Source organism: Dipodomys merriami, unplaced genomic scaffold, assembly GCF_024711535.1.
Source record: "Dipodomys merriami isolate MVZ:Mamm:240054 unplaced genomic scaffold, mDipMer1.0.p SCAF_33, whole genome shotgun sequence".
NCBI lineage: Eukaryota > Metazoa > Chordata > Mammalia > Rodentia > Heteromyidae > Dipodomys > Dipodomys merriami.
In genome coordinates, this window is record NW_027204826.1 from 4017742 (window position 1) to 4044166 (window position 26425).

Below are 26425 nucleotides of genomic sequence, written 5' to 3' on the forward strand. Positions count from 1 at the left end.
ATCCGAAGGAGCCACTGCTGAGGCAGGCTCTGGGCACCCGGGGCGCTGAGTCTCACCGCCTACCTGCCTGCCTGCTGTAGTCTCGGCAGCCCTGCCCTGGGAGCTGGCTAGCTACCTGGAGCCCTGTGAATCTGAGTCAGAGATGTTTGAGGTGGGTTAAAAATAGAGCCCCAGTGACCAGGCGGGGTGGGAGGAGGAAGGGAGCAGTTCAGCTATGGTTGTGGGGAGTGTGTGTGTGTGTGTGTGTGTGTGTGTGTGTGTGTGTGTGCGCGCGCGCCAGTCCTGAGGCTTGAACTCAGGGCCTGGGTACTGTCCCTGAGCTGCTTTTGCTCAAGGCTAGCCCTCTACTACTTGAGCCACAGCGCCACTTCCAGCTTTGTGGTGATGCATTGGAGCGGGGTACAGCTGGGATAGAAGGAAGGGTCTCAGCCTCTTGGCCTCTGGCGCGCAGGAGGCTGGGGGCTGTGTTTACCTCCATGACCCGGGGGGCCAAGCTCAGAGAGGAAGAGAAGCTGCAACCCAGGTGCCAACATGGCCCCAGTCCCTGAGGCCGGCCATGAGAAGAATCTGCGGCCATGACCTCCACAGGCAGGAGGTGGAGGACAGGGAAGTGAGGGTGCTGGGTCACCCCTGACCTTTGGGGGGAGTGGCCTGGTTCTAGAAGGTGGCTGGGCGATGAGAGAGTAGGAAAGGGAGGATGCAGGGTCCCCGGGAGAGGCCGGGGAAGGCAGCCTGCGAGGGGGAGAGGATCCCAGGCCCGGCTTGTGTGTTCATAGAATGGTGAGAAAGTGGGACCCGAATCAGGCTGTCTATATTCGGGGTCTTCGATCTGCCATGTATTTGTGTGTGGCTCCATGTCCTTGTCTGTCACACGGGGCCAATCAGAGTATCTACCTCTTAGAGTCTTCGGGAAGACTAACTACAACAATCCATATAAGGTTCTCACGTTAGTGCCTGGCGTGTGTGTGTGTGTGTGTGTGTGTGTGTGTGTGCGCGCGCGCGCGTGCATGTGTGTGTGTGTGTGTGTGATAGGAACTCAGGGTCTCAGTCTCTCTCTTCACCCAAGGCTGGTGCTCTAACACTCTACTCACAGCTTCACTTCCAGCTTTTTCTTTTTTTTTCCACCAGTCTTGGGGCTTGAACTCAGGGCTTCTTTTGCTCAAGGCTAGCGCTCTACCTCTTGAGCCACAGCCCAATTCCGGCTTTTTCTGCATATGTGGCACTGAGGAATCAACCCAGGGTTTCACGCATGCTAGGCAAACACTCTTACCGCTTCCAGCTTTTGCTAATCAATTGCAGATAAGAGTCTCTCTCGGGCTTCTCTTGCCTGGGCTGGCTTGGAGCCTTGATCTTCAGATCTCAGCCTCCTGAGGAGCTAGGCGTGCGGGGCGTGAGTCAGTGGTGTCCGGCCGTTCACCATCCTGGGCGGTCTTTAATGAAGCTGGAGAAGTGAGGGTGGATACAGGGGTGGAGGGGACAGCCCCCAACCCTTGCCTGGTCTCAGGTGATCTGCTGGGAGACTGGAAGGAGGGCCAGGGAGAACTCCACGAAAGGGGCGGGGCCAAGGGCGGACATCCTGGCCCTGAGGCCACGCCCCGGCCTTGGCCAATATAGTGACTCCATAGGAGGAGGGAAGGTGGCATGGATGGCCATGGGGCCCTGGTGGGGTGACCAGGGGTCCGGCCGGGCCACTTAGGGAGTTGGTGAGAGGAAGAAGAGGGAAGGGGCAGCCAGATCAAGGAGCTCAAGCTCTCTTCTGAAGTAGGGGCCAGCACAAGGACTCAAGACCATCATGGGGAGGGCTTGTGTAGTGGAGGAAAGAGAATGGAGGCTGGAGGCCAGGTAGGAAGCAGAGGCTGGGGCCCAGGTGAGAAAGAGGATGGAGCCATCAGGGTCAGGCTTGGACAGCAGCGTAGGAGAGCCAGGTGTGAGGGCCAGACCTGTAGCCCTGGCACTCAGGAAACAGGCCGGAGGGTTAGAGGCCGGCCTGAGCCACATAAAGAGACCTTCTCCCAAACAATGAACAAAAGCCAGCCGGGCGCTAGTGGCGTAGGCCTGTCATCTTACTCAGGAGGCTGAGATCTGGAGGACCAAGATTGGAAGCCAAGCTGGGCGCCGGTGGCTCATGCTCATAATCCTAGCTATTCAGGAGGCTGAGATCTGAGGATCACAGTTCAGAGCCAGCCTGGGCTGGCTCTCCAATGAACCACCAGAAAACCGGAAGTGGCACTGTGGCTCAAGTGGTAGACCACTCACTTTAAGCTGAAGAGCTCAGGGACAGTGCCCAGGCCTGGAGTTCAAGCCCCACAACTGACAAAAACAAACAAAAAGATTGGAGGCCAGTCCAGGCAGAAAACAAGGCCATGAGACTCTTATCTCCAATTAACCATCACAAAGCTGGACTGGGGGCATGGCTCAAGTGGGTAGAACACTACTAAAGAACAAAAACAACAAAACCAAAGCGAATTTTCACAGAAGCAAAATGTGACTCGAGGGAAGCTGTGAAGGGGTCTTGGTGGGGGAGATGGGATAAGAAGTCGGGGAGGTTTTGAACCCTGAAACTGAAATGCAGAGGGTGGCTTCCAGCTTTGAGTCCCGCTGAGACTCTCCAGCACAGCGGGCAGCCGGCTCTCCAGGTGGACACATTTTGCTGGCAGGTGGGAATACAGGTCGGGTGCTGGGAGCTGAGTCTGCGCCCTGGGCTGCAGGCAGCACACAGGGACAGAAAGCTGAGACAGGGCCTTGTCCTTCAAACACCCAGAGGAGCACGAACACCAGAGCTCTGGAGAGTTCTGGCACCATTCGTCAGAAGGTTGGAGAGATCTGGATAGCTGTTCGGATATGGATGGAGGGAAACGAGTTTAATTACAAAATGATGCCCTTCTCTTTCTTCCTTCTAGCTGACAGGATTTCTGGGGATAGCATTTGTTTTTGTTTGGTTGGTGTGTGTGTGTGTGTGTGTGTGTGTGTGTGTGTGTGTGTGTGTGTGTGTGTGTGTGTGTGTGTGTGTGTGTGTGTGTGTGTGTGTGTGTGTGTTGCTGGTCCTAGGGCTTGAACTCAGGGCCTGGGCACTGTCTCTGAGCTTTTGTGCTCAAGGCTAGTGCTCTACCACTTTGAGCCACAACACCATTTCTGCCTTTTGGGGAGTTCATTGGGGATGAGTCTCCTGGACCTTTTCCTGCCTGGGATGGCTTCACGCTAAGATCCTCGGCACTCAGCCTCCTGAGTAGCTAGGATGACAGGGGTGAGCACCGGGCACCCGGCTGGAGGTACCATTTGTACTAAGGTGTGTAAAGTGGTGTGCAGGAAGGTACACGTGTGTGAGTGGGAGGGGAGCGGGGGCACAGGCGGAGGCATCTCAACAGTGTGTTTAGGTGTTGGTGTGCACGCACGTGTGTGTATACACATGCTTGGCATGCGTTGGAGCTTTTTCTGTGTATGTGGTACTGAGGAATCGATCCCAAGGCTTCATGTATGTGAGGCAAGCACTCTACCACTAAACTACATTCCCAGCTCCTAGAAAAATAACCTTCTTCTCAGTGCATACCATGAGATGTTGAGACATCCCTATTGGTTCCAGCCTGGGCCTTGAGCCTCCAACACTGGCCCCTGCTGCCTGGTGGGCCTGCCGTCCAGGTAGGAGGCCCTGCAGCAGCAAGTCAGACCTAGACTCCCTAGGCTGAGCCCCGCTGAGCCTTCTAACCACGACCCCCACTGGGCAGGAAAAAGGCCTTGGGAAGACCCAGGCCTCTTAACTCAGGCAGGTGCCCACTCCAGCCTGTCTTGGGTGGGGCCTACTGCTTTCCTCCCAAGGGCATGGCCCTGCCACCCTGGTTGCCACCTCGGATTGGGGTTCTAGAATGGCAGGGTGCTAGATGAGCACTGGGCATCTGTCTCAAGAATTTGGAAATGCTGTTACTCTTCTCTCCTTTGTGGACCTTGGTTTTCCCTTCAGTAGGCTGGGTGCAACTGTGCCTGATCCCCTTCAGTGCTGATAATCAGGGGATCTATCTATCTATCTATCTATCTATCTATCTATCTATCTATCTATCTATCTATCTATCTATCTATCTATCTATCTTGGTGTCAGTCCTGGGACTTGAACTCAGGGCCTGGGCACTCTCCCTGACCTTTCCCCCCTTCTCCCCCCAAGGCTAGTGCTCTACCACTTGAGCCATAGCTCCACTTCTGGCTTTTGGGCCGTTAATTGGAGATAAGACTTTCCCGCCTGGGCTGGCTTCAAACCATAGTTCTCAAATCTCAGCCCGCCTGAGTAGCTGGGTCTCCTTGCATGAGGCTCCCATGTCTGTCTGGTGAGGGAGCCTGTCACCCAGGAGAGGGCTGGGCCTCCAGCCCCCCTCTTCGCCTGTCCGTGGGGTCGGGGCTGCACCCGCAGTGGCAGAACACTTCTCCAGAGGCATGCAAAGGCGCCAGGAAGGCTTGTCTGCCTCCCCTATCCCCCAAGGTACCCGAGAATCCCAAGAGCTCGCCGGGGTCCCTCAGACAGACCTCTCAGGGTCCTGCCCCTGCAAGTCCTTTTCCTTGAGCCCAGGGGTCATCTGCAAAAGACAAGCAGCGGCATGTGCAGAGCCTAGGGATCATCTGCAAAACACAAGCGGCCGCGTGTGCAGTCGTGGTGTGAGGGTTCCCCGCATTCATTCATAGAGCACAGAGCGTGTGCTCCACTCCTGGGAAACGTTTGGGAGTTTGATGAGCAGAGGTCGCCGAGTCACCCGCGATGCCTCTGAGCACTCCGATCGGGGATGAGGAGGGGCCAGGAGGCTGAGGATGCTGGTTTCCCCTGGCTGACTCCTCTCAGCCGGGCTGGCAGGCGTGACGGTCGCTGTCCGTGGTGCTGAACGCAAGCTTTGGCTCTAGCCTGGGCCAGGTTTTCAGAGATCTGTGCAACCAGCTGGTAAAGAATGGAAGGACAGGCTACAAGGCCAAGGGCAGATCCCAGCGCCTGAGTAGTGTCACCCCCCCCTTCCTGAGCCATTCCTGGCCTCCCAGGGCCCCCCTCCCCCTTCTCCCTCCCCCTCCTGTGCAGATGCCCAGCTGTCTTCTGCCCAAGCTTTTACCCTTCCAATGGGATGGCCAGTTTCCTGAGGTCAGAAATGCTGAGTTCATCTGTGATCTATCTGTATGCTGATCAATGAGGTACTGTCCCCTCCCCCACCCACCCTCCGTCTTCAGCCGCTGGCCCTCCCGCATGCACCGGGCCCGCCCCCCCCTTCCAGCCCCTCTCCATACTTTCTTCTCTGGAGAATTTTAATCTTCTGCTTCTGCAAATCTGTTTTGTTTTCTCACTGTATAATATAGGGCATAGATCAGAACTTTTACAAACAGATATCAATTCATTTCACCCTTAGGATTTTGCTAGTTAGGTACACACACACACACACACACACAGAGCACACACACACACACACACACACACACACACACACACACACACCCCAAGACTGAGGATTGAACCCAGCCCTTTTGTGCTAGATAGGCAGGTATTCTGCCACTTAAGCTAAACTCTTGGCCCTTTTGATTTTTTTTCTTTTTTCTTTTTTGTCAGATGTGAGGCTTGAACTCTGGGCCTGGGCACTGTCCCTCAGCTCTTCAGCTCAAGGCAAGTGCTCTACCACCTGAGCCACAGTGCCACTTCTGGTTTTCTGGTGGTTAATTGGAGATAAGAGTCTCACAGACTTTCTGGGATGGCTCTGAAACATGTTGCTCAGATCTCAGCCTCCTGAGTAGCTAGGATTACAGGCGTGAGCCACCGAGGCCTGGCAATTTTCTTTTTGTTGTTGTTGTGCCGGTCTTGCGGCTTGAAGTCGGTCTGGACGCTGTCCCTGAGCTGCTTTTGCTCAAAGCTAGCACTCTACCACTTGAACCACAGTGCCATTAACAGCTTTTTAAAAAAATGTTGAGTAGTTTATTGGAGACATGAGTCTTATGAACTTTGGTAGCTGGGCTGGCTTTGAACCATAACCCTCAGATCTCAGCCTCCTGAGTAGCTAGGATGACAGGTGTGAATCATGTGCGTCTGGCTTATTTTTTTTTCAAGCAGGCTCTTTCTAACTTTGCCCAGACTGGCCTCACACTGCGCTCTTCCTCTTCTTGACCTCCTAAGCTCTTGGGGTTTCCAGGTGTGCACCCCCAGGCCTGACTTGTGATTAGCATCATCAGATAAGTGAGGAAACTGAGGCACGTGTGGGTAAATGATGACATAGGAATGGAACTGGAGTTTGGAACCTGGCCTCAGATCCATGCTCCTTCGCCCGGTTCTGCTAGCCGTCCTGGGGTGATCCCAGACAGGCAGAGAACTTCGAGCGTTTAGACCCCAGCCCGGATCAGCCACCAGCGATATCTTGAGCATCTGGAAAACTCGAGATTGAGACAATTAGTCAGAATGTAAGGAAATGGGTGTTTTTGCCTCATGTAATTTAGTTTTATGAAGACCACTAAATGCAAACATTCTCCTGTTAATTACTGTCTTGAATTTGGTCTGTAATTGAGGGAGCTGGCGGGGGGGGGGGGGGGTGGGGTGGAGCAATGCGCTGGAGTGGCAGGCCTGCCCGAGTCAGCATTCCCCGCCGCCTTGCGCCTAATCTGTTAATTTTAGAAACTCTTCTAGCCTGGTGTATTATTAGCTTCATGGACGGAGGAGCACGTGGGCCCTTGGTGGCTTCTCTGTGCTACAGCATTGGGGTTTTGTTTTGTTTTTTGCTTTTTTGTTTTCTTCCCCCCCCCCCCCCCGGAGATTAAATGGGCAGGAATGGTAGCGTGCATGGTGTGTGACACACTGTGTGTGTGTGTGTCAATGGTTACCCGCCGAGTGCACGCAGCTGCTGGTGAGTGGGGTGAATGTGGCTGGGCGGTGCTTCCAACTCCAGAACATTCCATAGTAGTTGGTGCCATTCTCCTAGGCCCCAGGCCTCCTGGGCTAGTGCTGTGTTCTTTTCAGGAGGGTGTGGAGGCTGTGTGTGTGTGGGGGGGTGCCCTCGAGGCCCAGTGGGTTCTTGGAGAAGGAGAGAACCACCCCCCCATGAGGCCCCTGTCTTGAGATCCTCAAGGGCTTGACTTTCAAAGAAGCTTCCAGAAGCTGCCTCTGGATGGCGCCCTTCCCGCCCATGCTGGCCCTGCTTCTCCACTCCCGGTACCATGTTGACTCTGGCAAAGAGAACAATTTCCAGTGAAGTAATTTCTTGGCAAGCATGCAACTCTTCAGGCCGGAGTCCATCCAGATTTTGGGGAGACTCGAGAATACTGGCCTGTTCCCCACCCTGTCTTTCCTTCTGGCTGAAAGGTCACTTATTCTGGAGGGGGGTGCTTGCTCCTGCCTGACCTGTGATCTTGGTCCAGCAAGCTGTGGGTCTCGGTGCTTGGGCAGCGGCCTGGGCGGAGCGGCCAGGCCTCGCAGGTGTGGGTCTGGGCGTGGCAGTGCTGGCTGTACACTGCAGAAGGCCTCTGCCAGTTCTGGGGGGCAGATAAGCCCCAGCGCAGACTAAAGAGCCGGCTGTGTGCCACCTCGCCCTGCTCCACCTCTCGGAGGAGCTTTGCCCCGAGACCCTGGTAGGCAGAGGGTGCGGCGGGTGCTTCTGGGCCCCAGGGGAAAGGGGTGCAGTGAGGGGAGGGTGCTCTCGAGGCCTAGTGAGTTCTTGGAGGTGGAGTGGGGCGTCAGATGCCTGGGAAGAGAAGCCCCGTGGGGAAGTGAGATGGTCAGACATTTGCTCAGTAATGGGGGTGGGGTTCCAGGGAGTCAGCTGAGGGGGAGGGGCAGATCGGAATGACAGGAGTCATGGCAAAGTAGGGAAACTGAGGCCCAGGGTGAAGAGGGACCCGTTCAGCGTCTCCTTGTATTATCCACGGCAGAGCCTGGACTAGGGCCAAGGCCTCTTGCCTCCCGGGCACCTGGCATAGGCCTGGACACATCCTTGTCCTCTGGTCACCGTGTGTGTGGCATGGGCCTGGCAGCCCAGCTTCAGTCTGAAGGAGCTGGGGTGATCAGACCCTAAAACAGCCTCTCTCTCCCCCCTCGGGGCCCCTGCATGCTTTGCGTGTCAGCAGAACTCTCCTGGGGGGAGGGGAAAGATGGAGGAGGTTTGTCCCCCCACTGCAGGGCAGAGGGCATCCGTAGTGCATGAAGAGCCTCTTCCAGCCGGGCACTGGTGGCTCAGGCCTGTCATCTTAGCTCCTCAGGAAGCTGAGATCTGTGGTTCGTGTTTCAAAGCCAGCCCAGGCAGGAAAGTCTGTGAGACTCTTATTTCCAGTAAACTACTCAGAAAAACAAAAACAAAAACAAAAAACCAGAAGTGGTGCTGTGGTTCAAGTGGTAGAGTGCTAGCTTTGAGTACAGAGAGGCTCAGGGGCAACACCCCAGGCCTTGAGTTCAAGCCCCAGGACTGGCAAAAAACAAAACAAAACAACAAATATACACACAAGACTTCTCTGGCTCCTGTTGGCTCACCCTTGGAGCACCTTCCCTTAGTCTCTCCCCTCTCCTGGTGACTCGAGTCCTGTGTTTTCCCCGGCAGATTTTACTGGGACCTGACCATGCTGCTGCTGATGGTGGGAAACCTGATCATCATCCCTGTGGGCATCACCTTCTTCAAGGACGAGAACACCACGCCCTGGATCGTCTTCAACGTGGTGTCTGACACCTTTTTCCTGGTCGACCTGGTCCTGAACTTCCGCACGGGGATCGTAGTAGAGGACAACACTGAGATCATCCTCGACCCGCAGCGCATCAAGATGAAGTACCTCAAGAGCTGGTTTGTGGTGGACTTCGTCTCTTCCATTCCCGTGGACTATATCTTCCTCATCGTGGAGACGCGCATCGATTCTGAGGTCTACAAGACCGCCAGGGCCTTGCGCATCGTCCGCTTCACCAAGATCCTCAGCCTTCTCCGCCTCCTGCGGCTCTCGCGCCTGATCCGATACATTCACCAGTGGGAGGAGGTAAGTGGCCAGACCACCCGTCTTCTGAAATCTCAGGTTGCTGGACACGGCTGTCCAATTGCAGCAGGCATACCTACTCCAAGAGGATAAATACTAGTCCTTTCTGTACTGCATAGCACATGTGTGATGCTGCCCAAAGCATTCGATACACACTGTCCCACCCAGGTCCACAGCAACCATAAAGGGTGCCACGTGGGTGCACGGAAAACTTGCGTTTAGCGCAAGGAAACTGAAAAGTGAAGCGATTTTACCCCTGTTACATGCCTGATGATTGGTGAAATGGCGGCCAACTATAGATACACACATGGGAGAGGAGACACCATTGGGGTTGTGTAAACTCCAAAGGCCAGAAAAGGGCCATTTGGGGGACAGTTGGAGATGTGGGGTCCTGACGAGAAAGAGCTAGGGAATGCACCTGCCTGGATTGGGCAGCCTCTGCTCAGCCCTGCTTAGCTGTTGCTGTGGAAGAATGGCCTGTGTTCCTAGAGCTACAGATTCAGCATGATGGAAATCTGATTTTGGTAAATTTTTTCCTTGACAGTGGTTTTATTTATTATTTAGTCAGTCATGGGGCTTGAACTCTGGGCCTGGGCGCAGAGTTCTTCAGCTCAAGGCGAGCGCTCTACCACTTTCGCCACAGCACCACTTCTGGTTTTCTAGTGGTTTATTGGAAATAAGAGTCTCGTGGACTTTCCTGCCTGGTCTGGCTTTGAACCGCGATCCTCAGATCTCAGCCTCCTGAGTAGCTAGGATTACAGGCGACCGGTGTTCGCAGTGGTTTTACATTGGGCTGTTCTAGAGCAACCCAGGAGATGAGGCTCTATAAGAATGTGATGGAGGAGCACGGGGGGGGGGGGGGGGGATCTGGTGATGGGGAAAGGGAGGAAGGGAGGGAGGAGACAGAGATGGGCAGCCCTTGAGGGCAGGGCATCAAGCAAAGTTCAGTGGGGATTGGCTGAAACCGTCTGTGCCACAGCTGAGCATTTCCCAGTCAGAAGAAAAGAGTTGGAATGTCTCTCCCCACAAAGCGCTCTCAGGCCTCAGCCAGCAGCCTGGCCGGCCTCTGCGCAGGATGTGGCCCTTCCCCCAAGATCCTGGGTTCCTTTGCACAACATTACAACAGAAACTAAGTCAATGGTGGCTCCTGCCAGTAATCCTAGCAGGTCAGGAGACTGAGTCCTGAGGATCCTGGTTTGAAGCCAGCCCAGGCAGGAAAGTCTGTGAGATTGTTATTGCCAATTAGTTGCCCCTCAAAAAGCTAGACGTGGAGGCATGGCTCAAGTGGTAGAGTAGCTGCCTTGAGCTAATACATAAATAAATAGCTCAGGGACAGCACCCAGGCTGGAATTCAAATCCCAGGACCACACATTAAAAAACCAACAAGGGCTGGGAAGGTGGCTCAGTGGCAGAACGCTTGCCTTGCATGCATGAGGCCCTGGGTTCGATTCCTTAGCACCACATAAGCAGAAAAACCTGGAAGTGGCGCTGTGGCTCAAGTGGTAGAGCACTAGCCTTGAGCTGAAGAGCTGAGGGACAGCGCCCAGACCCAGAGTTCAGGCCCCACGACCAGACCCAAAATAAATAAATAAATAAATAAATTCTACAAACTGAGTAATTTGTAAAGCACAAAATTTATAAAAAATTAAAATAAAAAAACCCAGCAAACACGTGGCTGGGAAGGTGGCTCAGTGGTAGAGCGCTTTCCTCGCATGCATGAGGCCCTGGGTTTGATTCCTTAGCACCACATAAACAGAAAAGGCTGGAAATGGTGCCGAGGCTCAAGTGGTAGAGCGCTAGCCTTGAACTGAAGAGCTGAGGGACAGCGCCCAGGCCGAGTTCAGGCCCCATGACCAAAACACAAAACAAACAACAACAACAACACCTGCAAATGAGTTTTGAAGAACTCTAGCTCATCCGTGGGCTGGGTGCTTGTCTCCAGGGGAAAAGATGTGGCCAGTGACCTTGTTGGGAACCCAGAGGTGTGGAGGTGTGTTTGTCACTACTGAGTACTTGCTCTGGCACCTGCAGGCCAGCCTGGGGGTTCTGGGGTTGCGGGTGAGGGGCTCTGTGACCCCTTCCCCTGGGCTTGGAGAGGGCCGTGCTGATGGGGACTGTCGGCCATGTCTGTGGGTCCCCAGTCTCCAAGAAGGCCTGAATTGCGTGGAAAGGCCGCGATCTGGGTCCACAGTCCCCGCCCCACACCGCTCCTCCTCCCCACGTGGCTGCTGCACCCACGGCTGACAGGCGGGGCCCTTGGCAGATTCAGGTCAGAGGCATCGCAAACACGCGTGTCTCCGAAGAAGGGCCTACACCAGCCGGGCAGAATGCCCCCCCCCCACTGGCAGAAATACACTTTTGTGGCTTGGAGCATTTGCATGACTCCTGCTGATAAACAGGGACCATGACTCACTCAAGGTCGGGAGGAAGGACGGGCAGGAGCCGAGGTATCTGCGCTCCTAGAAGGATGGCAGCCCCTGGTCCAGGTAACAGGATCCTGGTGACTTTTTTTTCCTGTTGGATTGTTGGCCTTGAACTTGGGGCCTGGGCATTGTCCCTGAGCTCTTTTTACCTAAGCCTAGCACTCTACCACTTTGAGCCAAAGCTCCACTTCTGGTTTTCTGGTGGTTCATTGGAGATACCTGTCTCACAGACTTTCCTGCCCAGGCTGGCTTTGAATCTGGATCTTCAGATCTCCGCTTCCTGAGTAGCTAGGATGACAGGCATGAGAACCTCCAGCGCCTGGCTCCTGGTGGGCTTTCGAATTGGAACGGCACATTGGAGACCCAAATTAAACCCCAACTCCACACTGTGTGAGCGTGTGGCCCTGCTCTGCTCCCTTGACTCTGAGCCTTGTTCTCTTTATCTGCAGAATGGGTGACTATAGAATCTGATGTTTGTAGAGACCTTCACCCTGCTGTAAAAAAAAAAAAAAAAAAAAGCCACTTAAAAGCCAAGCCCTGGTAGGGCACGCCTGCCATCTGAGCTACTCAGGAGACTGAGATCTGAGGATTGTGGTTCAAAGCCAGCCTCAGGAAGGAAAGGCCACGAGACTCCTATGAATTAACGAATCGCCAAAAAGCTGGAGGTGGAGCTGTGGCTCAAATGGTAGAGCACCAGCCTTGAGCTGGACAGCACCCAGGCCCTGAGTAAAAGAAGTTCTTTAATAAACACCCCTCCCCCAATGTGTTAGCAGCAGGCCATTGGTTACTCATGCCTACGCGGCTAGGTACACAGGGCGGGGCTTAGCCCCCATTCACCTGGCGAGGAGACTGGATCCGAAGGGGCCGCTGAGCCACTCAGTGGTGGGATCTGTATGACGGAGGGCCTCCCTTCTGTTCTGCTCCCCCGATGCCATGAAGCTCCCTCTGGTGCCCTTCACTGGGTGCCCGGCCTCCACTCACTCCAGATGCTCACCATCCAGCTGTGCTCTGACCTGCGCGGAGGACACGGGGTCTGATGGGTTGGAGATCCCTGAGAGATGGGGGGAGGGGGTGGGGAGAGTCTGCGGTCAGGATGGAGAAGGGACAGTGGGGGGGAAGAGGGGGTCGGGGGATGGCCGCCCCGCGTTGTGAAGGAAGGAGGAAGGCATATTTCCCAGAATGCCCATCACAGGTAGAAATGCAAGACCCTGCTGGCTTCTCCACTGCCCCATTTGTCATCAATGGCGCCTCCGTGGAAGCTTTGCCTTCTCAGGCCGCAGCGACCCCTGGAGGCCAGCCTTGCTCCCCTGGTAGTCCTGGGCCCTTGCCGGGGTCGTGGCCATCCATGCCAGGAGCTCAGGCCCAGGGCTGCCATCTGCACTGCTCCTCCAGCCCGGCTCCATTCTGGACCGTCCAGACGTGGTGAGCTGGGCCGTGTGTAGCCTGGGCCTTGTCGCTGGGAAGGCAGAGGCCCCAGGGGGCCCTCGGGGGGTCCTGACCTGGACATTGCTACTCAATCTACTTGGCAGGCAGGGAGATCCCAGGAGGCCAGATGGGTAGCTCTGAGCCCCCCCCCCTACACCCCAGCACACCCTTATCTCTCCTACCAGCTGCAGAGGAAATTGCTTTGAGCTCATTTCTCTAGGCGGCAGGGCACACAGCCCTGAACCCCTGGGATTGGACTGGGCTTTCCCAGCTGGCTTCATGAAGCCCATCTTGTCAGCCCTCTTGGGCCCCAAGTTTCTCCCAGGCTCAGCTTGCTGGGGAGGGCTGGAGGGGGGAGAAGGGGGGCGGTGTCCGGGTCACAGGAGCGCTCTGATCTCTTCCTCGCTGGGCTTCCGTTTCCTCAGCTAACAGCGTGCTGGTGTTTTCTGAGGTTTGGCCCCCACCCTTCCCTCTCCTCTCCACTACCCCCCCCACCTTCCCTCTCCTCTTCACACACCCCCCCCCCAGCTCAGGCTCAAGTATCTCTTGGTAAAAAACAGAACCTGTGCTGAGGTCCTGCTTGTGGCTGACAGGGCTTAAAGGAAGGCGCTGGGGGGGTGGGTGGGCTAGGCGAGGATGGTGCTGGCAGGGACCCCAGCCTCCGTCTTTCTGTCCCCGGGAGATCTAGGTCAGCAGCCTCCCTGCCTGGCCTCCCCCAGCCAGCCTGGCCCTCCCTCTGAGGTGTGAGCTTGTTACAGGCTCCAGGGCTATTGTTAGAAACCTCGGTTGCCCCCTCCTCCCCCCTTCAGCTGTTCCCCTGCACTCCAGCGACCCATTCCAGAAGCTTCTATTCTTCCAGCAGGCTGGAGGCAGGATGCCAGGCCTGAGCGGCTGGGTGGACCCTGATGGTTCCTCCAGCTCTCAGACTCGGGGGAGCAGTGGGGAGAGGTCGTGGGGTTGGAGGGAGGCTGGGGCTGGACCCTGGCTGCAGCAGCATACCGTGCCTTCTGCCGTAGATGACAGGCGCTGGGTCCTGAGAGGCTGGGGCAGTTCCTGGTTTTCCAGGTGGAGCAAATGAGGCTGTGGGGAGGAATGCAACAGGTCCCAGGAAGAGGAAGCCCCAGGGCAGCTTGACTGACCATTTCCAGTGCTGAGAGAGGAAGGGAAGGGAAGGAACCCACTATGCGCAGACTACCCACTGTGAGCCACGTGGACACGATTCCTTCCCAGACCCAAGGCAGAGATCTGGGAGCTTGCAGCTGCTGACCCATTCCACAGATTAGGAGAGTGAGGCGCAGGGGAGGTGTGGCAGGGGAGTGGGCGTGGCCTCCCAGAGGGTAGGAGGAGCCTATCTGCCTGGCGAGGCCTGGGGCGGCCTGGGGCGACCTGGAGAGGAAGGTGCTCGCCCCCCCGCCCCTCCCCGAGGGAAAACCAACATCGTGAAAGCAAGTTTTAATGAAATATAAAGAGCAAGGCAAATATTGACCCAGCGCAGCTGACTGGCAGGTGGCTGGTCCCGCAGCCCGTGGTCGGCGCACACAGCCTCGAGCCGTTTCTCCCAACAACAGCCAACCTGGCTCTCAGCAACCACATCCTGGGTGCTGTCCAGTGCTTGGGGTGCGGCCAGTAGCATCCCCTTGGAAGCTCGGATGGACCCATTTGGATCTGCAAGGCTCTGCAGTCAGAACCTTGCACCAGTCCTCCACCCAGGCCCTTGTTTACCTGGCGGGGGGGGGGGGGGGGAGGGAAGGGGGGCTCTGTGCTGTGTCTTCCCAGCACACCCCCAGATTCCCAGTGCCACAGAGTGCCCCACAGGTCCTGAGCCCTGCTTCGGTAGTGGCAAAGGCAAAAAAGGAGACAGAAAAGACGCCATCTTGGAAGAAAATCAATTATGAAGGAAAGAAAAAATTAAAAAGTAGGCAAAGAAGAATTGAAGACATTGTGTGAACACAGGCCTGCCCAGATGCTTCTTTCTCTGAGAGCCAGAGCGGCTGGTAGACAGGAGTTGGGATTGAGGCCCGGCTGCCAAGGCCCGGCCATACAACATTACCTCCCATGCAACATGCGTTCATTCATCTAAGCATCTGCACAGATATCCAAGCAACTAGCAGGTGTTTGAAAGGCCTCTCTGCCAAGCATGGAGGAATACCGAAGTGAAAAATGCAGAAAAGAACTCTTTATCTCATAGAGTATTAAGCCAGATAGTAAATGTCAGTTTTTAAATTATTATTATTATTATTTGGCAGTACTAGGGTTTGAATTCAGGGTCTTACATTTGCTAGGCAAGTGCTCTACCACTTGGGGGTTTTTTTTGTTTTTTTTTTTTTGTTTTTTGGTTGTGGGGCCTGAACTCTGGGCCTGGGCGCTGTCCTTCAGCTCTTCAGCTCAAGGCTAGCGCTCTACCACTTGAGCCACAGCGCCACTTCCAGGTTTTTCTGCTTATGTGGTGCTGAGGAATCGAACCCAGGGCCTCATGCATGCAAGGCAAGCGCTCTACCACTGAGCCACCTTCCCAGCCCCTGTTCTACCACTTGAGCCACACCACCAGGCCTTTTTGTTTGTTGAGATTATTCATTTATTATGTGTGTGCTTGAACTCAGGGCCTGGAGGTCTTGTGTGGCTTTTTCACACAAGGATAGCACTGTACCACTTGAACCATACCTCTACTTCTTGCTTTTTCTTTTGCTAATTGGAGATCAGAGTGTCATGGATTTGTCTGCTTGGGCTGGCTTTGAACTGTGATCCTCAAATCTCAGCTTCCTGAGTAGTTAGGATGACAGGCATGAGTCACCAGTGCCCAGCATTTAGGTTATTATTACTTTTTTTCAGATAAATTATCTTGTTGTGCCCAGGGTGGCCTGGACCACCATCTTTTAGCTCTCCATCTCCAAAGTTGCTGGGCTTATAGACGTGTGCTACCATAACTGGCAGTAAATGTGATTTTCCTGCCACAGAGGAAATGAATCAGGCCAAGAGTCCATCCCCGGGGAGGGTGGCCGGGAGAAGCTGGGCCTGCTTCTCACAGGGCTGTAGGGCCTTTCCATGAAATGGCTGACGGTAGAAGGAGCTGAAGGAAGGACACACAGCAGGTGGGAATTAGCCAAGTACTGAGGCGAGTAAGAACTGGCTGGGGCCGTGAAGGACCTGCAGATCGCCAGGGCAGCTGCAGGAGGTGACCACGAGCAGAGGGAGGGAGGTGGACTGGTTGGAATCCAGGCCACAGAGGCCACGGGAGCCACAGCCCGCAGGTGGAGTCAGAGTACCACAGCCCTCTTGATGTCCTTTTTATTTTTTTGGCAGTCCTGGGGTCTGAACTCTGGGCCTGGGCGCTGTCCCTCAGCTCTTCAGCTCAAGGCTAGCACTCTACCACTTGAGCCACAACGCCACTTCTGGCTTTTTCTGCTGAGGAATCAAAACCAGGGCCTCATGCATGCAAGGCAAGCGCTCTACCACTGAGCCACCTTCCCAGCCCCCACTTGATGTCTTGAGGGTTACTTTCTAGCTGCTCAGCTGGACTGGAAGGCCCAAAAGTCTAATCGGGGGATTCTTCTGGGATTGGACTGGAGTAGAAAATCTGGAGATGTCTCTACAGGACGTGGGCCCAAGGGCCTAAACTGAGCAGATGCGACACCAGTGACCCTAGATGGGAGACAGGGAAGAGTGGGGTTTGGGACGTGTCCATCTGGAGACAGAACATGGAGCATTAGGAGTCGGCCTGCCTCTGGGACCCCAGCCCGGTCTCAGCAGGGCCCAGCTCCGGGCCTTCCGTCCTGCCCACCGTGGACCACTGAGCCCATGGCCTTGATCTTCAGGATCAGGACTGAGAAGAGGGAATTCTGGAGCCTGTCTCTTTGGGCCTTACCTTTCTTCTTCTGAAATGGCTTTCCATTAGATCTCTGGCCCAAAGCCCCTTTCCAGGAGCAGTGCATTTGCCCACTGTTGAGGGACCAGATCTAAAGCTTGGTGGCTGGAGCCACCCCAAGCCCATTCCTCCTTGGCCAGGACCTCTCCGGGCCTGCCTTAGACTCCCCAGCCCTGCCTGCCCTCGCTGTACCATCCCCGTGGTGACCCCTGCCAGACGTCAGCGTGCGTAATGTCAGGAAGCGAGCAGGGATACTGGGCAGGTCCATGCTGCCCTACCACGCCGCAGCCTCCTTGGAGCCTCAGGAGTGGAGGGGGGCTGGGGGCCGGGGCTCAGGGTGCCGCCATCCTTGATGCAAGCAACAACCCCCCCCAAAAAACACCCCAGAGCATTGCTACTTACACTTGCTAAAGGAAGATGAATTATTAATAACAACTTAGCAGTTCATTACGGCTTGTAATTTATCCAATACTTCTCTACTCAGTATGAAGTAAGTACTTTATATGTATAATTTAATCTTTTTGACAACTCGTTCCGCTAAGACGTTTTTATCACCATTTTCCAGATGACAAGAAAAACATGATCAGAGAGGTTGGGTTTATATTCTTTGCAAGATCAGTGCAGCGAGGAGTTGGGTAGACTCCGGGCCTGGGGGGCGGGGGGCGGGGGAGGAACGTGGAGCCTGTGGCCCAAGGCTGCCCACCCCCCCCCCACCGTCTGAGGGCTGACTTTGCCCTCGCTGTAGGCTCCTGGGCTGGATTCAGAGATTCTAAGTTCCAGCCCTGGGCCTGACTCTAAACCATGGCTTCTGGAGAGCACCATGTATCTACAAGGTTATTTCGTGCTGGTGCTGGGGCTTGAACTCAAGGCCTGGGCACTGTCCCTGAGCTGCTTTTGCTCAAGGTTAGCATGTAAACCATTCGAGCCAGAGTTCCACGTCTGTGGTTTGTCTGGGGGTAGTTTATTGGGGATCAGAGTCTTACGCTTCCCTGCCCCGGCCGGCTTTGAACCATGATGCTCAGAGCTCAGCCTCCTGAGTAGCTGGAACGGCAGGTGTGAGCCACCAGCACTCGGCTGGTGTACCAACAAGGCGTCTTCTCAGACTGTGTGTGGACTACACTAGGATCCACATAGTCTGACAGCTGTATCTTCTGTATGTGGCCCTGGGCCCCCTCTCTGGGACCCCACAGCCTGTATTCTTACCTCTTGGGGGGCTCAGGCCCAGCTGTCTCTCCCCTGATCCGGCCTGGCCTGCGTGTGGCCGGCAATGGGGGCCATGGGGCGGGGCGGTGCCTGCGCCCCTCACTCCGCGCCTCCGCCGGCAGATCTTCCACATGACCTACGACCTAGCCAGCGCCGTGGTGCGCATCGTGAACCTCATCGGCATGATGCTGCTGCTGTGCCACTGGGACGGCTGCCTGCAGTTCCTGGTGCCCATGCTGCAGGACTTCCCGCATGACTGCTGGGTGTCCATGAACGGCATGGTGGTGAGTGCCCCCCCCGCCTCCCCCGAGGGGCCCTCGCCCCCCCCCCGACCCCGGATGGGCAGAGAATGCACGGGGGAGCGCACAGGACCAGGTGGTGTAGATCGCTGCCCTGCCCGTCCCACGGCGCTGCCCGTGCCCGATGCCATTCACAGCCCTTGGCTGTGAATTGTCGCTGCCACCTTCCAACCATCGCAGCCACACAGTGTGGCCTGATGTCACCCAAGAAGACTTAAGGCCCCCGGGACCGGATGTGACCTCAGATCTGCTGCCCCCTGGAAGCTGAACCCCAGAAATCAGACATCTCTAGCCCACACGGATGACCAGATTATTAGACAGGAACATTTTCTGCTCCAGAGGTAGAGCTGGGATGCCTGGCTCCCAGACAGACAGACAGACAGACACAGACAGACACACACGCACGCACGCACGCACATACACATGCACACCAGCCATGGAGAGCAGGCAGATGGCCGCCTGGCCTCCCGTCCCCTCCAGCCCTGCAGCTGGGTAAGTACCTGCAGCCCTAGAAGCCATGAGGAAGAGCGCCCCCCAGCCCTGCTTGGGCAGGAACAGCCTCCCATGGGGGTGGAAGGACCCTCCCCCCCAAAAAAAATCCAAACCCGTGAGCCTTTCTCTGGCTGTGATGAGCTACTGTGTCTCCTCTCCCTTAGGCAGTGTGTGGTTTGGTCTGAAAGCAAATGCCCAGGGCCCCAGGGGAAGGAAAAAAGAGACCCCAAGGTCTTCCAGCATCCCACAGGCCTTTGCAGAACAGCCTTTTGATGAGCTAAGTGTAAATGAACGCGCCCGGCCAGGCCTGGGGATTGAGGCCCCCCCCCCCCCCCCGTGCCCTTCCCCCAGAGGCTCAGTAATGCGTCTGGAAACTTCCCTTCCTCCCCTAAAACATAGGCGGCAACTCGGGGGGGTGCTGCCCTTGGGCTCCCCAGACCCCTTCCACCCCCGGGAGCCAGCCAGCTCTGCCCGCCCTGCCCTGGTGTGGACTGAGCCGCTGTGCCCAAGGCAGGAGCCCAGCTCTGCCCAGCACGGGTGACCTTGAACTTGGCCCTGGCGTCTGAGGTTCCTGGGCCTGCCCTCCTGCAGGTGCTGCGGGCAGCCTGGTGCTAGGGGAGTCCTCAGGGCTCAGGGCAGGGACTGCAGGCGGGCACACTGGCTTGGGTTCCTGTCAGTGGGGAGGGGGCGGGTGTGTGTGGGGTCGCCGGTGACTCCTCCCGCGAGGCACAGAGCCTCTGGACGGGAAGGGGACACCCCTGGCACACTGCATTCCGGAAGCGGCTCTTTCTGAGCCCGTGCTCCCACGCCGAGCCTTCTTGGCAACACCACCGGCTGGCTTCGGAGACAGATATAGCCACGAGCCTCCTCGTCACCTCCTCTGCAGGCCACCTCTGGGGCAGGGGGAGCGGAGCTAGTGGCCACAGCCCCGGGTGGGTGGACAGGCTTCCTTCCACGGGGTGGGGGTGGGGGTTAACTTCCACTTGAATCGTCAAAGGAGGACCAGGTTTGGGGAGCTCTGGCTGCCCAGCTGTCCCCCAGCCCCCGGGGGAGAGTCTCTGGTTTTGTAACGGAGGTCAGTAGGGGCATGGGCTTTGCCTAGCAGTGGTTTGGGGTGGGAGTGGGGTATGTTGACCAGCTAGGGACAGCGGGGTAGGGGGGTGCAGAACTTGCTATTCAGCCAAAGAGGCTCCAGGCTACCCCGCGGGGGCTACCCTGGTCTCCTCGCTCTCATTTCCAGCTGGATCCCTGCCCCTCACTGTAAGAGGAAATGGGGTCTCCCTGGCCCTCATCCAGGACCATCAGCCAAAGCAAGAACCGGCGCGGGGGGGGGGGGGTGGAGAGCCCCAAGTTTAGCCACTGGAAAAGTCAGGCTGGGGGGGGGCAGCAAATCTTGTAGGGGGCGAGCGAGCAGGGCCCCGCCTGCCCCTGGCCCAGCCCGTTCAGCCCGGTCCCCCTGTCCGTCCACAGAACAACTCGTGGGGGAAACAGTACTCCTACGCCCTCTTCAAGGCCATGAGCCACATGCTGTGCATCGGCTACGGGCGGCAGGCGCCGGTGGGCATGTCGGACGTGTGGCTCACCATGCTCAGCATGATCGTGGGCGCCACCTGCTACGCCATGTTCATCGGCCATGCCACCGCACTCATCCAGTCCCTGGACTCCTCTCGGCGCCAGTACCAGGAGAAGGTAGGCCGGAGCCTTGGCCAGAGGGAACAAAGCAGGGGCAGCCCGCGGGTGCCAGCCCTGCCTGTGATCTAGGCTGCGGGGTGGCGCTGGGGACACCTCCTGGATGAGAATTCCCATCAGCTCCCTGGCCTGAAACCCAGAAAGGGCCCTGTGAGTCTCTGTCTGTGTGCGCGTGCGCACGCGTGCTCCTCAGTCCTTGGGCTTGAACTCAGGACCTGGGCACTGTCCTTGAACTTTTGTGCTCAACGCTAGCGCTTTACCACTTGAGCCACAGCTTCCACTTGTGGCTTTTTTGGTAGATCATTGGAGATAAGAGTCTCACAGATTTTCCTGCCCAGGCTGGCCTTGAACCACGATCCTCAGCCTCTTAGCCTCCTGAGTAGCTGGGATGACAGGTGTGCGCACCAGCGCCCTGCTCCATCAATGCCTCCTGACTTGTGCCTGCCCTTCCTCCCTCAGTGGCGTGTCAGTCTCTCTGTTGAAGGGGACCAGTAGATCTTTCTGGGTCTTTGCTCAGCCCATCAGTGTTCAGCAGGTCCCAGGCCTTTGTATGGCTCACTTGGTTTCCCTGATGACAGTGCTGGGTTTCCTTCCTTCCTGGCCTGGCCCTCCTCCCCTCGGGTAGGTTGTTGAGGCGTGACGACCTTCCACGCCGCCCTCACACGTGTCCATGTACGAACCACGAAGGCTGGATGATGCAATTGGCTCGGCTTCATTCTCAGCTCTGGAGGGTTCCATGCGTGTCCCCCATCTCCCCTTTCCCCTCCGCTCCAGATCACCACCCTTTACACAGACACTGAGGCAGAAACCCCAGCTCTGCTGTGGATGCCCACCTCCGAGCAGGCGGGCCTCTCCCTTTAGTCCATCCCAGCAGCGACCCCAGGCCACTGCTGCAGCTTCCTGATGATCTCAGCCTCGCTTGAGGACTGACCAGCAAGGGCTGGCTACCTGTCCATAAGGCGGTGGATGGGTTTCTGAGAGGTGCTGCGAGTCAGACCCTTGATGCCACATTGACAGAGTGAGCAGTATTCATCAGTATTCATCCACTCCTCACACAGCAGTGAGAGGCAGGAGGATCATGCGTTTCAGATCAGCTAGACCCCACCGCAACAAAACAAGGAGAGGGCTCAGGAGAACCTGCAGAGCCGAGGGGCAGGCTTGCTTAGGGGAAGCAGCGGGAGGAAACCGTGGAAGAGAAATTCCAGGCCACTCAACATGGCAGAGGGTGATGAAGGAGAAATCAGCCAGGTTGGGCATGGTAGCGCATGCCTGTAATCCTGGTGCAGCTGGGCAGGCTGCCTAGAGGTGACCACCTTTCTCTTCCTCCCAATCCCCCCCCCACACACACCCCTCCCCACACACAGTACAAGCAGGTGGAGCAGTACATGTCCTTCCACAAGCTCCCTCCCGACACGCGGCAGCGGATCCACGATTACTACGAGCACCGCTACCAAGGCAAGATGTTCGACGAGGAGAGCATCCTGGGTGAGCTGAGCGAGCCGCTGCGCGAGGTGAGCTGGCCGGGGAGCCTGGGCGGGGGGGGGGTACTTCCTCCACCCTCCTCCTTCCTGCATCCTAACTCGGACTCCCCTCCCCCCCCACAGGAGATCATCAACTTCAATTGCCGGAAGCTGGTGGCCTCCATGCCGCTGTTCGCCAACGCGGACCCCAACTTCGTGACGTCCATGCTGACCAAGCTGCGCTTTGAGGTCTTCCAGCCCGGGGACTACATCATCCGCGAAGGCACCATCGGCAAGAAGATGTACTTCATCCAGCACGGCGTGGTCAGCGTGCTCACCAAGGGCAACAAGGAGACCAAGCTGGCTGACGGCTCCTATTTTGGAGGTGAGCTGGCTAGTGGGGATCCCCCCCCCCGGTTCCAGCAGCTTTTATCAACAGTGGAAGTTCGTGTCTCACAGCTCCAGAGGCTGGGACCCGGCCAGAGGTTGGGGTCCTCTTGAGGGGCCTCTTCGCGGTCGCAGATGACCGCCATCTTGCTGTGGCCTCTTCCCATGATGCTGTGGCTCTCAGCGAGTTATTTATCATTCATTTGAACTCTGGGCCTGGGTGCTGTCCCTCAGCTCTTTTTGCCCAAGGCTCGCACTGGACCATGCTGAGCTCCAGCTCCGCTTCTGGTCTTCTGGTGGTTCATTGGAGGTAAGAGTCTCAGGGACTTTCCTGCCTGGGCTGGCTTTGAACCACGAGCCTCAGATCTCAGCGTCCATAGTACTTAGGATGACAGGTGTGAGCCACTGGCGCCGGCCACTTCATGAAATTTATGCGAGCTGCACCTGTGTGATATGGTCACCTCCCGAAGCCCTGCCTGCAGATCCCACACTGAGATGGCGTTTCAGGTCATCTCCAGGGTGTGCAGGGAGCGCAAGCTGACATACCTCTGTGGTAGGGAGGTGTGGGTGTCTACTGTAGCTTCAGCCTAGGAATGGGGCATCGAGGGCCTGTGAAGCCGCTGTACCAGGCAGTGGGCCCCAAGATCAAGACCCTGGTGCTTCTCCCATTCCGAGTCCTCCCCGTGCTGAATACTGTCTGTGCTGAGTCCTCCCCATGCTTGAGTACTCTGTGCTGAGTCCTCTATGCTGAGTCCTCCCCATGCTGAGTCCTCCCCATGCTGAGTCCTCCCCATGCTGAGTCCTCCCCACGCTGAGCGCTCCTGTCCTGCAGAGATCTGCCTGCTGACCCGGGGCCGGCGCACGGCCAGCGTCAGGGCGGACACCTACTGCCGCCTGTACTCGCTGAGCGTGGACAACTTCAACGAGGTGCTGGAGGAGTACCCCATGATGCGGCGGGCCTTCGAGACCGTGGCGCTGGACCGCCTGGACCGCATCGGTGAGGGGCGGGGGGGGGGGCCCGGTGGGAGGGGGGGGACCGAGCCCCGGCCCGGTGGGAAGGGGGGGCCCGAGCCCCGGCCCGGTGGGAAGGGGGGGACCGAGCCCCGGCCCGGTGGGAGGGGGCGGACGGAGCCCCGGCCCCCCGGCCCCCGGCTCTGGCCTGAGCCCCTGCTCGCGTTCCGTGACCCAGGCAAGAAGAACTCCATCCTCCTCCACAAAGTGCAGCACGACCTCAACTCGGGCGTGTTCAACTACCAGGAGAACGAGATCATCCAGCAGATCGTGCAGCACGACCGCGAGATGGCGCACTGCGCGCACCGCGCCCAGGCCGCCGCGCCCGCGCCGCCCGCGCCGCCCGTCATCTGGACGCCGCTCATCCAGGCGCCGCTGCAGGCCGCGGCCGCCACCACCTCGGTGGCCATCGCGCTCACGCACCACCCGCGCCTGCCCGCCGCCATCTTCCGCCCGCCGCCGGGCGCCGGCCTGGCCGGGCTGGGCGGCGGCCCGACGCCCCGGCACGCGCGGCGGCTGCCGTCGCTGCTCCCGTCCGCGCCGGGCCCCGCGTCGCCCGCCAGCAGCCCCTCGCAGGCCGACACGCCGTCCTCGTCGTCCTTCCACATCCAGCAGCTGGCCGGCTTCGCGGCGCCGGCGGGGCTGAGCCCGCTGCTGCCGTCCTCCGCCTCCTCGCCGGCCCCCACGCCGGCCGCCGCCGCCGCCGCCAGCCTCGGCCACTTCCACAAGGCGCCGGGCGGCTCCCGGTCGTCGTCCGAGTCGCCGCTGCTCACCCCGCCGCAGGCCGCGCCGCCGCCCGCCGCCCGCGCCGGCCTGGGGCTCCCGGAGCACTGCCTGCCGCCGCCGCCCTGCTCCCGATCCCCGACGGCCAGCCCCGGGCAGCTGGGCCAGCCCCCCGGGGAGGCGGCCCCGGGCCTGCCCCGCACGCCCGAGACTCCCCCGCGGCCGAGCTGCGCGGCCGCGGCCCCCGGGGGCGCCTCCCCCGGAGCCCCGACCCCCCGGGGCGGCCTCAGCCCCCCCGGCCCCCCCAGAACTTTCCCCAGCGCGGCCCCCCGGGCCTCTGGCTCCCACGGCTCCCTGCTGCTGCCCCCCGCCTCCAGCCCCCCGCCTCCCCAGGTCCCCCAGCGCCGGGGGACCCCCCCGCTCACCCCGGGACGCCTCACCCAGGACCTCAAGCTCATCTCAGCCTCGCAGCCCGCCCTGCCCCAAGACGGGGCGCAGACTCTCCGCAGAGCCTCCCCGCACTCCTCGGGGGAGTCGGTGGCCGCCTTCCCCCTCTTCCCCCGGGGGGCCGAGGGGGGCAGCGGGAGGCCCCATGGTGCCAGCCCCGGCCAGCATGTCACTCTGCCTCGGAAGACATCCTCAGGTTCTCTGCCACCCCCTCTTTCTTTGTTCGGGGCAAGAGCTGGCTCTTCTGGGGGGCCCCCTCTGACTGCTGCACCCCAGAGGGAAGCTGGGACCAGGTCTGAGCCAGTGCGCTCCAAACTGCCGTCGAACCTATGAGCCGGGCCCTCCCTCCTTCCCTCCCTCTTTTTTTTTTTCCTCCCTCTTTTCTTCCTGCAGGTTTAACTGTGATTAGGAGATATACCAATAACAATAATAATTCTCATTAAAAACAAACACCCCCCAGAACATCCCAGACAACAAAAGACAGCAGAAAATAACCAGGCATTCCTAGAGCCGCAGATTTTTGGTCCCTTGCTTTTCTAGACAATTTTAATACTCTTCACTAGAGGGAGGGAGGGAGGGAGGGAGGGAGGCTGGAGGAAAAGCAGATAAGGCTCCAAGGTAAAAAGAAAAGCAGGTGGGGACCTCTGGGAGGGGGTGCAGGTGATTATTTGGGGGTTCCTGGAGCAGGTGTGTCATTGTATTGGTTTTGGAGCGAGTAGCTCCTGTGAACTTAGGCCATTCTGCTGGGGAGTTCCCCCCCCTCGCCCATCCCCAGAGGTGGGGGGGGCACCCCCTGTGCCCAGGCCTCTGAGGGCCTTGCATTTTTCTCTACTGTAAACGTAGCAAGCTATGTATCTGAACCTCTATGTACCCGTATGTAGGATGTGATTATGTATAGCTATGTAGCGCTCGGCAGAGCCCTGTAGGTAGCAGTTTCACATGCGTGCGTGCGTGTGTGAGTGTGTACGTGTGTGCGCGCCATCTCGTTTTAACCCCAGGACACCAGGTCACCTTACATCCAGCAATCGGTATGGCCCACAGGCCGGGGCGCTGCAGAGTGTGGGGAAAACGGGGGGACTGAGCACCCCTCTCCCTGCCCCCCCGTCCCCATCCCTGGGCACAAATCCTGACCCAGCCCGACCTCTTACCACATGGAGGCAGAAGCTTCTGGGTGAGCCTCTCGCTTCCCAGGGGTCTCAAGCACACCCCATCACCTCCGTGGACACCCCCGGGGTCCCTGGTCCAGCTGCACAGTGGGAGGCGAGGCGCGGATCCTTTTACCGAGTCTGTTCTGTGCCAAGCACTGGTCTCGCACTTTATACCCGTGAACCCCTCCCGACTCACGCACTGTGAGGCAGGGACCCCCACGGGTCTCCCATTTCACAGATGAGGTGAACGGGTTCGAGTCTCCAGAATCCCGCGAAGGAAGGCGTGGCCACAAGTTCAGACTGAGAGGGCTGAGTGTGATGGGCCCAGGGTTAACAGTGCAGAGCCGCGGTCCAACAGCGCGGGCGTGGGTTCGAGTCTCAGCCGGCCACTTCTTAGCTGTGTGACTTTGGGCAAGTCATCTGACCTGTGACCTCATTTGTGAAATGAGAACAACGGGGTACTGCCTCATAATGACCTATGAGGACCATATATATATTATATACATATATAATATATATACACAGATACACACACATATATATACATATATACATATGTATATGTGAAATGCCCAGCCCAACTCCTGGCACACAACATAGTAGGTGCTCAATAAATCACCTTCCTTCTGCACTCAGACCATGACATCACTTCACTGGACTCTGGTGAGGACCCAGGGAGCTTTTAGTGGATGATGGCTCCAGGAGACAAAAATCTCAGGACTCCAGAATGCGGCTGTGCCTCCTTTCGGGGGGGGGGGTGTCAGAGGAAAGGGGTGTGGCCACTGGTGGGCTTACGCTAGAACTAGAGAAGTGAGGAGAATGGAGAGAGAGGGAGGGGAAAGATGGGGAGGGGAGTTGGTGGCGGGGGGGGGGGAGGGCACTAAGTGGGATGTTCACTGAGGCGCCC

The 26425-nt window shown here is 57.8% G+C and overlaps 1 protein-coding gene across 1 annotated transcript in view; it reads left to right on the forward strand.

The window, feature by feature from the left end:
* Hcn4 (hyperpolarization activated cyclic nucleotide gated potassium channel 4) overlaps window positions 1-24927 on the forward strand; it is a 36951-nt gene extending 12024 nt beyond the window's left edge. The window contains exons 2-8 of the mRNA XM_070042716.1: window positions 8529-8952; window positions 17985-18146; window positions 20124-20342; window positions 21707-21853; window positions 21947-22187; window positions 23022-23186; window positions 23379-24927. Coding sequence (XP_069898817.1) covers window positions 8529-8952; window positions 17985-18146; window positions 20124-20342; window positions 21707-21853; window positions 21947-22187; window positions 23022-23186; window positions 23379-24703 — 2683 coding nt within the window. The 3' untranslated portion in view covers window positions 24704-24927. The remainder of the gene's footprint in view (window positions 1-8528; window positions 8953-17984; window positions 18147-20123; window positions 20343-21706; window positions 21854-21946; window positions 22188-23021; window positions 23187-23378) is intronic.
* Window positions 24928-26425: the final 1498 nt, after the last annotated feature.